The sequence below is a fragment of the Cheilinus undulatus genome, linkage group 9, assembly GCF_018320785.1.
Source record: "Cheilinus undulatus linkage group 9, ASM1832078v1, whole genome shotgun sequence".
NCBI classification, from domain to species: Eukaryota; Metazoa; Chordata; class Actinopteri; order Labriformes; family Labridae; genus Cheilinus; species Cheilinus undulatus.
The window spans coordinates 44087369-44100649 of record NC_054873.1 but is presented as its reverse complement, the minus strand read 5'-3'; the positions used below and the strand labels follow the sequence as shown (position 1 = coordinate 44100649).

General features: G+C 40.3%; 1 protein-coding gene across 1 annotated transcript; it reads left to right on the top strand.

Moving 5' to 3' along the window:
* Positions 1–2329: 2329 nt before the first annotated feature.
* LOC121515260 (cytochrome P450 2F2-like) lies at positions 2330–9945 on the top strand. The gene is made up of 10 exons (XM_041795934.1): positions 2330–2396; positions 4765–4917; positions 5131–5291; positions 5834–5902; positions 6027–6131; positions 6341–6479; positions 7905–7990; positions 8948–9049; positions 9146–9287; positions 9404–9945. The coding sequence occupies exons 2-10, from the start codon at positions 4821–4823 to the stop codon at positions 9589–9591; spliced, it is 1089 nt and encodes a 362-aa protein (XP_041651868.1). The 5' UTR covers positions 2330–2396; positions 4765–4820; the 3' UTR covers positions 9592–9945.
* Positions 9946–13281: the final 3336 nt, after the last annotated feature.

Here is a 13281-nt window from a genome sequence, read left to right as displayed (position 1 = left end):
TTTGTCTATAAACACAGTGCTATTATAAAAAGAAGATACTTTGCACAGCCCTATCTAGTAGGCCAATGCTCAGTAAAATGCTTGAATAACACCAAGCCCAAACTTCTTAGTTACATGCAGATAGCTGAGCCCTACCTCAAAGTCTACTTCTTGGTTAGATGCATGTTTTTCTCCTCAAAGAAGAGCATGTCTGCCTTGTTGCAGCACAACATCAGCGCAGGTTACTTTTTTTGCCGATGGGCCAATGAGCATTCACAGAGCAACCATTGCTTATGTCCACTACTGACAACAGTAGTTTACTTATTGGTTGATACAGCTAATCAGGACAGGTTTTACTGAAAATACTCCTCTATTCAAAACAGGCAAGTAAGCAACAACTGATTACCAGGGCCCACAGGGGAGGGGGTCCTTGAGAAGCCTGTAATAAAAAGTGTCTTTTTCATTTACAGTCATGGACGAAAGTATTGGCACCCCTGGAATTTTTCCAGAAAATACACCATTTCTCCCAGAAACTGTTGCACTTAGAAATGTTTTTGACATACACCTGAGTTTCCATTAGCCGGCATTTGCCAGTCATTGGCTGGTTTTAAGAGCAAATGTCCAGCAGATAAAAATATAACTGGTCAAAATGTCCGGCAGAAAACATGCTAAAAGTAAATATTGAATACTTGCATATAATATTTTGTGTAACCTAGAAGATATGTTGCAAGAATCTTTAACTATAAACTAAAAGTAGCCTAATCTCACTACACCTACTGTCCTGCAGTGCTGGGGTTGTTTATCTCCACAGACAGCAAGTACATGGCTAATTAAGTTGCTTATGTATGCAAGATGATGCAAATGGCATCAAACCAAGCCTATCTCTGAGCATGCTCAGCACTGCTGGGAACTATGCAGGGGAAGTTTGACCAGAACATTCTCGGAAAGCAGAGTTTTAATCTTAGTGAGGTTTTCCTGGTTAACCAAAGGCTTAATATCATCAGCAGTATGGAAAGATTTTGAGTTAGTCATTGCTGCAAGTAATGAAGAGGCTGAAACAAAGAAAACTGTATAGCTGAGCGGCTTAAACACCGATGCAGCAGCAGAGAGAGAAAGGCCTACGCTGAGCAGAGTTGTAGTGGACTGTAGCTGTAGCGGCTAAATCTACCAATGACCAATCCTCAGATAAAGTTGGATTGTAGTCAACACAGGATCACATCGTGCAGAACGGCAAGAGCTGATAGTGAAGGCTCCATCTCTCTTCCCCGTAATTGGTTGTTAATGCGTGCAGTGTCCTGACTAACTAGCAGAAGCAATCTCAGATAAACCATTAATGAGAGGAGGACTGGACTGAACTATTTGCTGTGGAGCTGTTGTCTTTTTGGGACTAGTCCAAATAAACCAGGATGGTTGGATTTACAGCTTTGGCAAAGGTTACAGTTATATCATCAAGAGGACTGATGTTAGACAACTGACGGTAAGCATCACTTTTCCTTTGAAATGTAGACTTTAACCCGGTGTCCAGTTAACAGAGCTCTGGTGAGTTGTGGTTGGGTGCTTCGTTGTTGTTGGTGGAGGATGGTATTTCACTGTTGTAAGCTTTCAAGTTATGGTAGCAGCCAATGTGCTAACAGCCTAACGGTGCTAATGTGAAGCTAACTGTTGTTGTTGTTTATGAGTTTAACGCAGGTGCATTTTGTGTGACTGACTGCGTGTGTACGGAAAAGCTTGCAGCTTTCTTTTTGATACTTTAGACCACTTACACAAAAAAAAAATAAGAGAAAGTCTTTGTGCAGTCATTTCCACGGTCTAATCGTGTGTGTCTACCAGTCTGTAAAAACAGGGTAATAATTACTCTGGTTTACTGTTGGCTTGGTTTCTACTGTTTCAGTTTTGGGTCAGGTTTGGAGATAAAAATGTGTCCTCAGTCTTGTTAAGCGCAGACTTGTATGTATCAATAGATAACAGAATTTCAGATTTATGCGTGTTGCTGCTGTTAATGCAGCAAATTATCTTAAAGCAAATGTCCGTTAGTTGTTCTAAATGGCCTGAATTCTTGAGGACCAGGGACAAAGAAAGTCTAGTGGAAACTCTGCTTTGACTTCTTATTGTTTAATTATTCCCCTTTACCTCAAATCCAGGGAGTTAAAGTACACCATCGGAGGAGGCAGGGCTTAAAGCTGTACTTCTGCAAGTCACTGATCTGTGCTTAAATCAAGCCACTGTGTTTGCCTCTACCGCTCAGTCTAATCCTTTCCACCATTTTTGCTTCAATTGTCTTGGATCTGTGTGATCTTCATCATCCTCCAGCTGAAGTCTCGGAGACCAAAGAACTTTCCACCAGGACCCCCTGCCTTACCCATTGTGGGAACCCTTTTGCACATAACCCTGCAGAACCCCCGAAAGACTTTGAGAGAGTGAGTGAAATGTCAGTATTTCTTATGCTTCATGCCCAGTGTCTGAAACTGTGTTTTATACTATTTATTACACCCTTATGCATTAAAAGTGAGCAATATCTATAGTGATGACTAGGGTTTAGAACTCTTCATCTATGGAATCAGCAGAGCATTGGGAACGTTTATGCAACATGCACTTGGTGCCAAATTAAATTCAAAATTTAGCTTAATCTGAAAACAGGACTTTACACCACTGACCAAAGGTCTAGTTCTTTTATCTTCTCAGCCCAGGTGAGATGGTTTCTGTTGTTCAGGAGTGGTCCATTTCCTGGACCTGTCTGTGTGGAGGTTCTTGATCTACTGATTCCAGCCTCAGTCAGCTCTCAAGTTCTTGTTTGGCTTGACAATCCTCTGAAGGCTGAGTTAATCCCTGTTGCTTGTAGGGGTGGGTAAAAATATTGATTAATCGATGTATTGCAATATTTCCCCCGTCAATTCAATATTGATTCAGCAAATCTTCTGAATCGATTCATCTCCTGGCCAGTGGGGGTCACTGTGCGTGTGATTCACGTTGTATGGATGGAGGCCACACTCCACCAAACGACAACAACCAACCATAACCATGTTATGTGAGGTTATTCACATTTTCCAAGAGGAAAGAAATGTTTTTAAAGTTTACATGCACTTTACTTTTTCAGTGTTTATACAGAACTGGCATGTTTTTTACTTTTGTACTCCTTATGCACAAATAAGTTATTACTGTGCAAAGTTTTATTTTCAGATGTTTTATCGCTAAAAATTTGAGGTGACCTAACACATATGTTCACAAGGACATGAAAATAATTTTAAAAAATTGTCAACAGGTCATTTGTTTATTTCTACTTCTTACTGAATCAACATCAAAGCATTTAAATCGATGTCAAATCGATATCGAATTGAATCGCAACCTAAAGAATTGAAATCGAATTGAATCATGAGGTTCTTAGCAATATCCAGCCCTAGTTGCTTTTGCACATTATTTACTAGACTTTTCCAGTCAAGTTCCCAAAAATATGCTCTCATACAGCCTCTAAGAACAGCCCTACCTTTCAGCAGTGGCTTACCTTCGTTGTGGAGGATGGCAGTGATTGTCTTCTGGACATTTGTCAAGTCAGCAGTCTTCCCCATGTTTGTGGTTGTGTGTACTGAACCAGAGTGAGAGAGAACTTTGCAAATTAGACTTTTCCATCGTGTTCTAATATTGTGGGGTAATGGATTTTTGAGAGCTGTAAACTGTAATCATCAAGATTTAAAAAAAAAGTTTTGAAATATTACTTTGTATGAGATGAATCTAGAATATATTGAATTCAGACTGTCTGAAGTAAGTCAAAGGAACAAATGAACTTTTACATATTCTTTGTTTGCACCTGTATATACATATTGCAGATGAGGAAGTCCTATGGAGATGTCTATAGTCTGTTCTTGGGCCCAAAACCAGCAGTTGTTATCAACGGCATGGAGGCCATGAGGGCGGCCATAGTGACCAAAGCCACTGATTTTGCTGGGCGACCCCAAGACATGTTAGTTAATGAGGCCACCGAGAGGAACGGTAAAGTAGACCTGATAAGTCATAGGGATAAGAGCGGTATTTATCACTAGCTGTTCTTTTTAATTAAATCATCAGTCATTCACAGTGTCTACCCTTTTAAGGTGTTTCATCTTGTGGTTGCACAAATGTTCCTATCTTGATTAGATTTAATGTGCTTGACCATAGTCCCATCCTGAAAACATCTGATCTGTGACAGCGCCACATACTGGTGATAGAAAGTTACTGCTTCTGGTACTACCTTTGATTTCTATACGGATCTTCAAAGCACGCTCATATTTAGTCAAAAACGTCTCAATACTTTCACCATGCACCCCTATGAAAGCCATCCAATGCAGCGGCCATGCTTAATTTTTTGGTCACCATGAAACAGGAAGTAGTTTTACCACGGGATTATATTGGTTAAACAGCCATGGAACTTGGTAGAAAAATTCCACTGTGAAGCTAAGATGATTGATATATATTTTTGCTGATGGGCGTGGCTTGTTGGCTCATTGGCGCCCCCTAGAATAATTTAAAAATTCAGCCTCTGAAGCCTCAGGACTCAACCCAGGATTTTGAAATTGGGCACACACATTCAGCAGACCTACAAAAGAGATTGTTGTACCAGAGATGGGGACTCGAGTCCACAACTTGGACTCTGGATGGATGGTTGGACGGATGTCTGAAGAATGGGATTTCAAAAACATTTCAATATACAGTGAGGTTTTTTAGAAAGTGACTGAATAAGTCAGAAAGGATTAGCAACGGTCCCATTGAACAGTGATGTTTTAATAAAGCTCTTCTCTAAACACCTGTTTTTAGGAGTGATTTTGGCAGATTACGGTCCCAGCTGGAAGGAGCATCGTCGCTTTGCTCTGATGACTCTGAGAAACTTTGGGATGGGGAAGAATTCAATGGAAGATAGAATTCATGGAGAGATGCAGTACATCATAAAAACATTGGAGGAGAGCGTTGGTATGTCATCTGTGGGTCAACAAAATCCACCAAATCTAAACACTAATCACCAGGTTAACACACCAGACTGGTATATCAGTTTTGATTGGTGGATATCTGAACACCAAAAACATTAAATCACTACATTAATGTCGTGGAAATCCTTGGTAATTGTAGTTTGCTTTTATTAAGTAGCACTGTATCAAACTTTATTCTTCATTTCATCTTTTGCAGGCAAATCTTTCAGTCCTCAAGTCATGTTTCATAATGCAGCTTCCAACATCATCTGCCAGGTTCTGTTTGGTACACGCTTCGAGTATCAGGATGATTTCATCAAAACAATTATTAGGTGTTTCACGGAGAGTGGCAAGATATTCAATGGCCCGTGGGCTATGGTGAGTTTAAATGTATTTATGATATAAAGTCACTCATCCATCATGCTGCAAGATGTCCTGTATCTAAAGGATCTGCTGTGGCGAGAGCTGGTTGTAGTAGCCTAAAAGTAATATTGCAATATATATTTATATATAAGAATAGCATGCTGATGGAGATAAACTTTTAATTCAAAATTTAAATTCTGTGGTGGCTGTATAGTCTTTTCATGCATCTCACGTGGCAAAAGCTACGATACATACTACGTACATACATACATATGTATACTCGATTTATCACCCACCCTAGCCAAATATGACAGAAACCTCATTTCAGGTAAAGGATGCTTCTCAATTTTCCTTCAGGGCTGTTAAGTGCTGTCTTTGAACTTAAAGCCCGAAAAAAAACTTGTGAGTGACTTTTCAAATGAACTAAAGCTACTTTGATACTTATTTGATTTCTGCTAAATTTTGGGCACTGAAATTAATCATTAGAGTTTCTAAAACAAAAAAGTGGAATATATATGTTTGGAAAAAATCAGCTAATCTATCTTGTTTTTTTCCAGCTGTATAACTCTATTCCTATGATTCGTGGACTACCGCTGCCCTTCAACAAGGCATTAAAGAACATGGCGGTATGATAGTAGTTTAATAGCTCTCAGATTTAAGAAAAACCCTAATATGATTAATATTAAATTGAGGTTTGAATATGAAACTGAGGGAAAAACTTATAGAAAAATAAACTGTGATTTTTTTCAGTCTTGTGAGAATCTTGTCAAAGTTTTGTTGGTGGAGCACAAGAAAACCAGAGTCCCTGGAGATCCACAAGACTTTGTTGACTGCTACCTGGATGAACTAGATGAGGTTTGTTGTGTTAGTGGGTTTGAGTATCTGCTATTTTTATGCCTCTGTGCTGATGTTAATCAGGGGAGGAGACATTGTGTTTCCAGGCTGTCCTGGGTATGCATGTTCAGGCTATTCTTGTGAATTTGAAATCTCCAGAACACTTTGAGGGATTTTATTTCATTTTTGATCAAATGTCCACTCTCACTCAAGAATTCTCTTCTCTTTAGAGGGTTGAGGATGGTTCGTCGTTTTCAGAGGACCGGTTGATCATGTATGCTTTGGATCTTTACTTTGCTGGGACTGACACAACCTCCAACACTCTTCTTACTGGTTTCCTCTACCTTTCAGCGCACCCACACATACAAGGTGAGCCTGTCCATTTAAATGCACTTTATTGTTTGTCAATTAAAAGTCCATTATGTTGGAGGACTTGTTAACAATATGCATTGATAAAAGCCTTTAGGTGCAGAAAACCCCACACAAACCAAGAAAGCAGTCAAAATATGTCTGCAAACGTGGATAAAACTCCAGATTTAGCCGTGAGACCTTCCACTAAATACTGAACCTCCTACTTCAAATCAGACTTAACAAGAAGGGGAAAGGGTATTTACAATTCCTACCAAGAATCCATTATGTCATACAGACACAGATCTAGAGAACCTAGAAATTTAACACCTCAGTAAAGAACCTGTACTTCACACACTGTACTCAGTTACAAGTAGATAAATATTGTAACTTCTGCACTACTTGTGGAAGTACCAGACAGTTTATCTCTTTGCAGGACGGCTTTATTTTCTTGTAACTCAGAATACAGAATGTACTTAACAGGGCTACTGTTCCAGCCGTAACCCATGCCAACTCTCTCTCCATCCTCTAACAACAACACAGGGGCTCCCAGCTTCCCCCATCAGCATCCAATCAGTGTGCTACATTCATGAGGTCTTAAAGCAACAGTAACCTCAACATAAACATGAACATCTACATTGCATAATGAAGGGTTGTTACAAAATTTAAAGGAATAATAAGAAAATAGCTCTAATAAAATGAGATTAAAAAGTACATGGAAAGACTGTTCTTGGGCAGCAAACTTAATATGATCATGTCTCTGGACCCTAGGGTCCACAATAAAAATGTATTTTTTTCATATTGGTCTCGAACAGCCTGTTGATACTAATCATCAATAAAACTTCCACATTCTTCATTCAGTGGGACTTCAATTCAACAGAAATCAGGGGAAAAGGCAAAAAACTGAAATGTCACATTGAACCAACTGTTCATTTATGTGTACTTGATTTATCCATGTAGCTACAGCTGCTGTTAACTAGTAGATTCCCTCCTGCAGCATCATCTTGATGTTATTGCTTTTTCTTTTTTTTTTCTAAAAGATAATTTTTATCATGGTAAAAGATATATATCATCAAAAACAACCGTAAATATGGTCAATATGCCACTTTTGAGTACATATTTCTCTTTCACATACTATTAAATCACACTGTCCATCACATTGTTGTCTTTGATTCCACTTTCAAAAATATTTATTTAAAATACAGATTGTGAAATCAAGCATCATTTTTCACTCTCTTGTGTATCTTCGAGATAATATACTCTTTATTTAGAAGCGGTTATACTCAACACCAGGGTATATTTTTCAGCACACTACTCCAAGAATCATTTTATCTTCATCAAACTATCAACCATGTTATCATCTTTGAGAGTTAAAGTGAATATACTGCTGAATTACAGCTTGTGGTGCTAAGAATCATATTCCACTCTCTATTGTGTATCTCTCAGAGCGCTGTCAGCAGGAGATAGACTCTGTGTTGGAAGGAAAGGATCGGGTCAGTTTTGATGACAGACACAACATGCCATTCATGCAGGTAAACAGTCGTTTCACTTCCTGTCATTGCACAACATTTATTACAGGCTTTATCACTTGGTTTTCAGCACATGGCAGGCTACAATACTGTGACTGGTGCTTTTACAATCTTGCATGTTTCTTCATGTTGTCTTTTCTGTAAGCAGGTAAAGAAAAGCGGGGTAAACACATAAGGATTTTCTAAATCTTAAGAGATTTTTTATCTGTTAGAGACCCCACACATGAAGATAAAAAATCAGGCATTGAACAGTTTTAATCGTATTGTGTGTGGTGTGCTCCGATAATCTCAACACAGCACACCACACACATCATGATTCTGTCCCACCACCGATCTAGAATCTCATCCTCCAAGCCAAAAATTTCACGCGATCTAACAAAAATGACGAAGAAGAAACATAGCAACAACCAGAAAACACAGCATGCAACATGGAAGAGGACATACAAGAAGAGGGAACGATGGTGTTCTTGGGAACGGAAAAATCACGAATTAAAAAAAAAAAGAGAAGACTGTGGAGAAAATCCTGGAGATAGCGCAAACACGGACTTTACAGTCTACTGGGCGAGCTAGGGGTGAGTTGTTGTCATAGACATTTTATACGCATAGACGTATGTAATGTCTATGGTTGTTGTCAGTCAGCTCGCTTCTTGATTGGCTTCATTCCGTTCCATGTCACAATTCACAGAGTCATGACTCAGGAGTCGTCGGCTTGCCCCACACACATGAAGATTTTTGGTCGTAAATATTGAACAAGTTTAACGATTCTCGGGACAAATTCACTCTTAACACACCTCAGACCACAGCATAATCTTAAAGGATAATCTTATAAGACGTGAGATAATCGGGCGTTTGTCGTCCTTGGTCGGGAAGGGGGAAAATCGGGACAAAAATAGCCTGGTTATCTTTATGTGTGTACCCCACTTTAGTACATGTTTTAAGGCATGCTTTCCTTTTATCCAGGCTGTGATCCATGAGGTGCAGAGAGTAGCCCACACCATCCCACTAAGCGTCTTCCACTGTACAACAAAAGACACAGAGGTCATGGGATATTCAATTCCCAGGGTAAAAAGCAACTTAATTTGAACATTTTCAGCTGATTTGTTTCATCTGAACTTTGGTCAAGTACTTTTCCTATTTACACTCTTTTTTTCTTCTCAGGGAACGCTGATCATCCCTAAAATGGGTTCAGTGCTGAATGAGGAGGGACAATGGAAACACCCTCACGACTTCAACCCTGAAAACTTCCTCAATGACAAGGGAGAGTTTGTTAAACCAGAGGCCTTCATGCCTTTCTCTGCAGGTAAATCAGCATGAAAAACAAGCTTAAGTTTAGGATGTTGAGACAGAGTTTCACTGGCATACAGAGGTTTAATCAAATTGTTAAGCATGGGTTGGTGGTCATTTTTAATGCCTCAGGTCCTCGTATGTGTCTGGGGGAGAGTCTGGCTCGTATGGAGCTTTTCCTCATCATGGTGACGCTGCTGAGGAAGTTTAAGTTCAGCTGGCCTGAGGACGCAGGAGAGCCAGACTACACTCCGGTCTATGGAGTCACTCAGACTCCCCAACCCTACAGCATGAAAGTCCAGCTCAGAGCAGCGCAGTAAGGCTGTCTGCAGAAACGGTGGAGAATGAGCCTGAATAACACGGACAGCTGTTAAAGGGACAGTTCGGACTTTTGAGATGGCGATGTATGGGGCACTTACTGGTTACAAACACGAGACAGCCATCAGCACTGCTGGTGTCTGGAGAATCTGGATGGAGAGCTGCAACAGAAGAAGACATCCAGAAGATATTCCTGCTTCTTTCATCAAGTACTTGACAGCTTAATAGGAGGAAAATCATTTCTGCTGCTTTGTTTGAAAATGTTGCTGAGATATTTCATAATCTTCAAAAACATTGTTAAATAAGATGAGGAAAATTATGCATGGGTATTGAGTCATATTGCACCAGCTACACTGCACAAGATAACAAGAACACCTTTAAAATAGCACTATTGTACCTTAAATAGATGGTGTACAATAGAAATAAAAAAATGCATAAATATGATGCACCTACATGCTCACAGTGCCAGATGTGAGCCCTGTGTTGATCAGTGTTCTGGGTAGATTGATGATTGTATTCTTGGCACTGCTCCTGTAGAGTTTAGTTCAATAGAAACTGTTTCTTAACCTTGATGTGTGAGGTTTTAGGGTCCTGAGACATCATCCAGAAGGCAGAGGAGAGAGTAGGTGGTTGACATCTGTAAGAATGAAGCTGGCTCTGCAGAGACAGTGTGTTTTGAAGACATTCTCCAGAGAGGGCCAGGGGAGTCTAATTATTTTTTTGAGCAGTGTTGATGACTCTCTGGAGGGCCTTCCTGTCTGCTGCTATGTAGCTGTATCCTGCTGTAATACAGTATGATAGTACACTGTGGTAGAAAGAGATGAGCAGCTTTGCAGACAGGTTGCTTTTCTCTGGAGTCCTGAGGAAGTAGAACCTCTTTAACCAGCAGGTGTGTTAATTGTCCATGAAAGCTGTTCTGTTCTGACTCTTTCCACCTCTGCTCCTTCAGTGTGACATGGCAAAAAGTCCTGCAGTTGTCTTCTCAAGTCTTTTATAATTTCCTTTAGTTTTATGTGCAGTGTTGGGTTGTTGTCCCTGCACCACACATCCAGCTTGCAGACGTCGTCCCTGTTTGTCAGTCTCTTCCTCTCAGAGATCAGTCCCACTACTGTCAACAAAACTCTGCTTCTGCTCTCCTTTTTATTGAGAGTAAACGTAAGTTACTCTCTCCTACATGACCCAGTGAGTAAATGAAAGTAAAATAAATCATTCTGTCAATTTCTCTTTTTGTTCCTTTTACCCTTGAGGTTAAAATGTGTGATATAAATGATGATGAAAGAAAACAATAAAAATGATAAAATGTTTTACAATTTTCATCCAATTCTTAACTGGCATTTTTTAATTATTCAAATGCATTTTTATCACTTCATATTTCTATTCACATAATTTTTTTTTTTTTAATCACGTATCATTTCATTTTTGTGACTTTCACCTTTCACAAAGACAAACTTGTTTCATCTAAAACTCAGAGCTCAGTGACCCTCTTTGGTGAGTTGAATTTATCAGCGACCCAACTAAAGCCTGATTTATGCTTCTGCGTTGTGTCTATGGCGTATTGCAATGCCGTCATTGACCATTCGAAGTTCTGCGTCGAGGGACCGCGTCACTCTGTAAATTCACAGGGTGTGGTGGTGTGTGTGTGTGTGGTTTCACATCCGAATCCTTGTTTATCATGTTTATCTTCCCATCATGGTGACCGAGGTGGAGCTGGTGTGTTTGGAGTTGGAGCTCATCGATATCGACGAACAAATTCTTTTGTTGCAAATGTTGAAGCGCAGGCGACAGGGAAGACATTTTCGGAGGTGGTCTGTATGACCACTAAACGAGTCGAGGCTGAAAACGGGTGAGTTTACTGGTTCACCCACAGAGGAACCTGGATGAAAAAAATGATGTTTTGAGTGGACCAATCACAGCCCTTGTGGTGTGCGTCACCACGACAGTTAGTTAGGATTTTTTGGAGGTGCGCATCAGGCTACGGCGTAGGGGTCTGAGTCAACGCAGAGGGCTACGCGTAGCTACGCCGTCGACGCAACACAGAAGCATAAATCAGGCTTAACTGTGCTTGGCTCTTAGTGCCAGTGTGTGTGAATTGGAGGCTTGATTCAATGACTGCTTTACACATAAGGAAGGATTTTTTCCTGAAATAACTGCCATGCAGCCGAGTCTATCAGTGTGTTCATCGTGCGCCGACACTTTTGGTTTCATGCCGTTGACACAGGGACGCAAACACTAGACCTTTTGGGAAGCAAGAGCAAGATGGCGGCAGATGCCTGGCAGGTGTTGCAGGTACAAGAGCTGCTAACTTCTGTTTTAAAGTTCATAAACTTCGCTGCTGCTCGGCATTTAATCCACAGCAGCAACGACACCATGAACACCTTGTTACCTTTAACTCACGGAACCAGTTCATCTGCTTCTCCCAGCTGCTGGATGCTGGAAAAGCGACTTCTCTCGAAACACAAACAACCACAAAGGGAGCACAATCATCTTCACAGCTTTGGAGAATACTCGTACATTTAGCAGTCACAATCCTGCTCACAGGTGATGTACATCAAAATCCTGGACCGGATCAGCAGTTCTGAGTCCGCGTGTGACTCTCTTTCCTCCAACATCCTCAAAAGACAAGGTAACGTTCCATCCAAGCAATATAGTGACAATTAAACTTCTTACCGTCATATGATGGATGTTATTTTAGTAACTTCGACACAAACACCTCCAATTATCCCCGCCGCGCGTCCACACAATCCCACTGCGCTCAAACAACGCAGCTTTCAGCTACTTCAAACAATGAACCATGCAAAAGTTTTGTTGGACCTGCATGCAAAGTCTAAAGGATACTCAGAGGACATTTAAACATCAGAAGCATCACATCAAAAACTGAACAACTTGAAAAATTACTTATTGACTCAAACCTTTATTTCCTTTGTTTATCTGAAACATAGGTGACAGACTCATCACCCAGCTCTGCATATATGCTGAAAGGATATAACGTCTTCAGGAAAGACTGAAAAGCCGGCAGAGGTGGACGTCTGATTATCTACGTGAAAGACTGTGTTAACTGTGAAGAAAATGAAACCGACGGCACTTTGGATATGGAATGCATTGCTGTAAAAAATTTATTTTGTCTCCATCTGTCCTTTACTGTTGTTGGTGTGTACAGGCCTCCCTCATCAAATAACATGTTTTATGAAAATTTTAAAAACATTATAGCGGCTAAGTCTAAACTTAAAGCCACTGAGGGCTACGTAGACGGACGAATTGACTGATTGACATGCTCATCGTGGCACCGATCCTGAGTGTCTTGCGAAATAAGACAGTCCAATATTCTCCTTCTTTGACAGAAGATTTATTTGTAGTCCAACACTGGTCTTCAATGCTCTTTACATGCAAGACTCAAACAAATCCATAAACTTCCATTCAAAGTTTCACAATGATCACTCAGTGTTTTCCGGCATAGCGGTCAAAAACCTGTATGTGCTCCTCCATCTAGCAACACCTGACACCTCAATGAAGGTCCCTACCTAAATGTGCTCTACCTTTACCCAACAGTGACACCTTATGGATAGCTATGTACTTGACATTTTATGGCCTCCTAGTATGGCTCCTACAAAAATTTTAAAAGAGCTTGATACAAATAGTTTAATCCTGCTTGGGGATTTTAACATAAATTGGGCAGACAAGCCAAATAGGAAAAA

What these genes read in the sequence shown, in the direction of transcription:
- LOC121515260 (XM_041795934.1), top strand. Translation starts at nt 4,821, where the DNA reads ATGACTCTGAGAAACTTTGGGATGGGGAAGAATTCAATGGAAGATAGA. An exon ending in AGCGCACCCACACATACAAG is followed by an intron (nt 6,480 to 7,904) that starts GTGAGCCTGTCC and finishes TGTATCTCTCAG; the next exon opens with AGCGCTGTCAGCAGGAGATA. An exon ending in ACAACATGCCATTCATGCAG is followed by an intron (nt 7,991 to 8,947) that starts GTAAACAGTCGT and finishes CCTTTTATCCAG; the next exon opens with GCTGTGATCCATGAGGTGCA.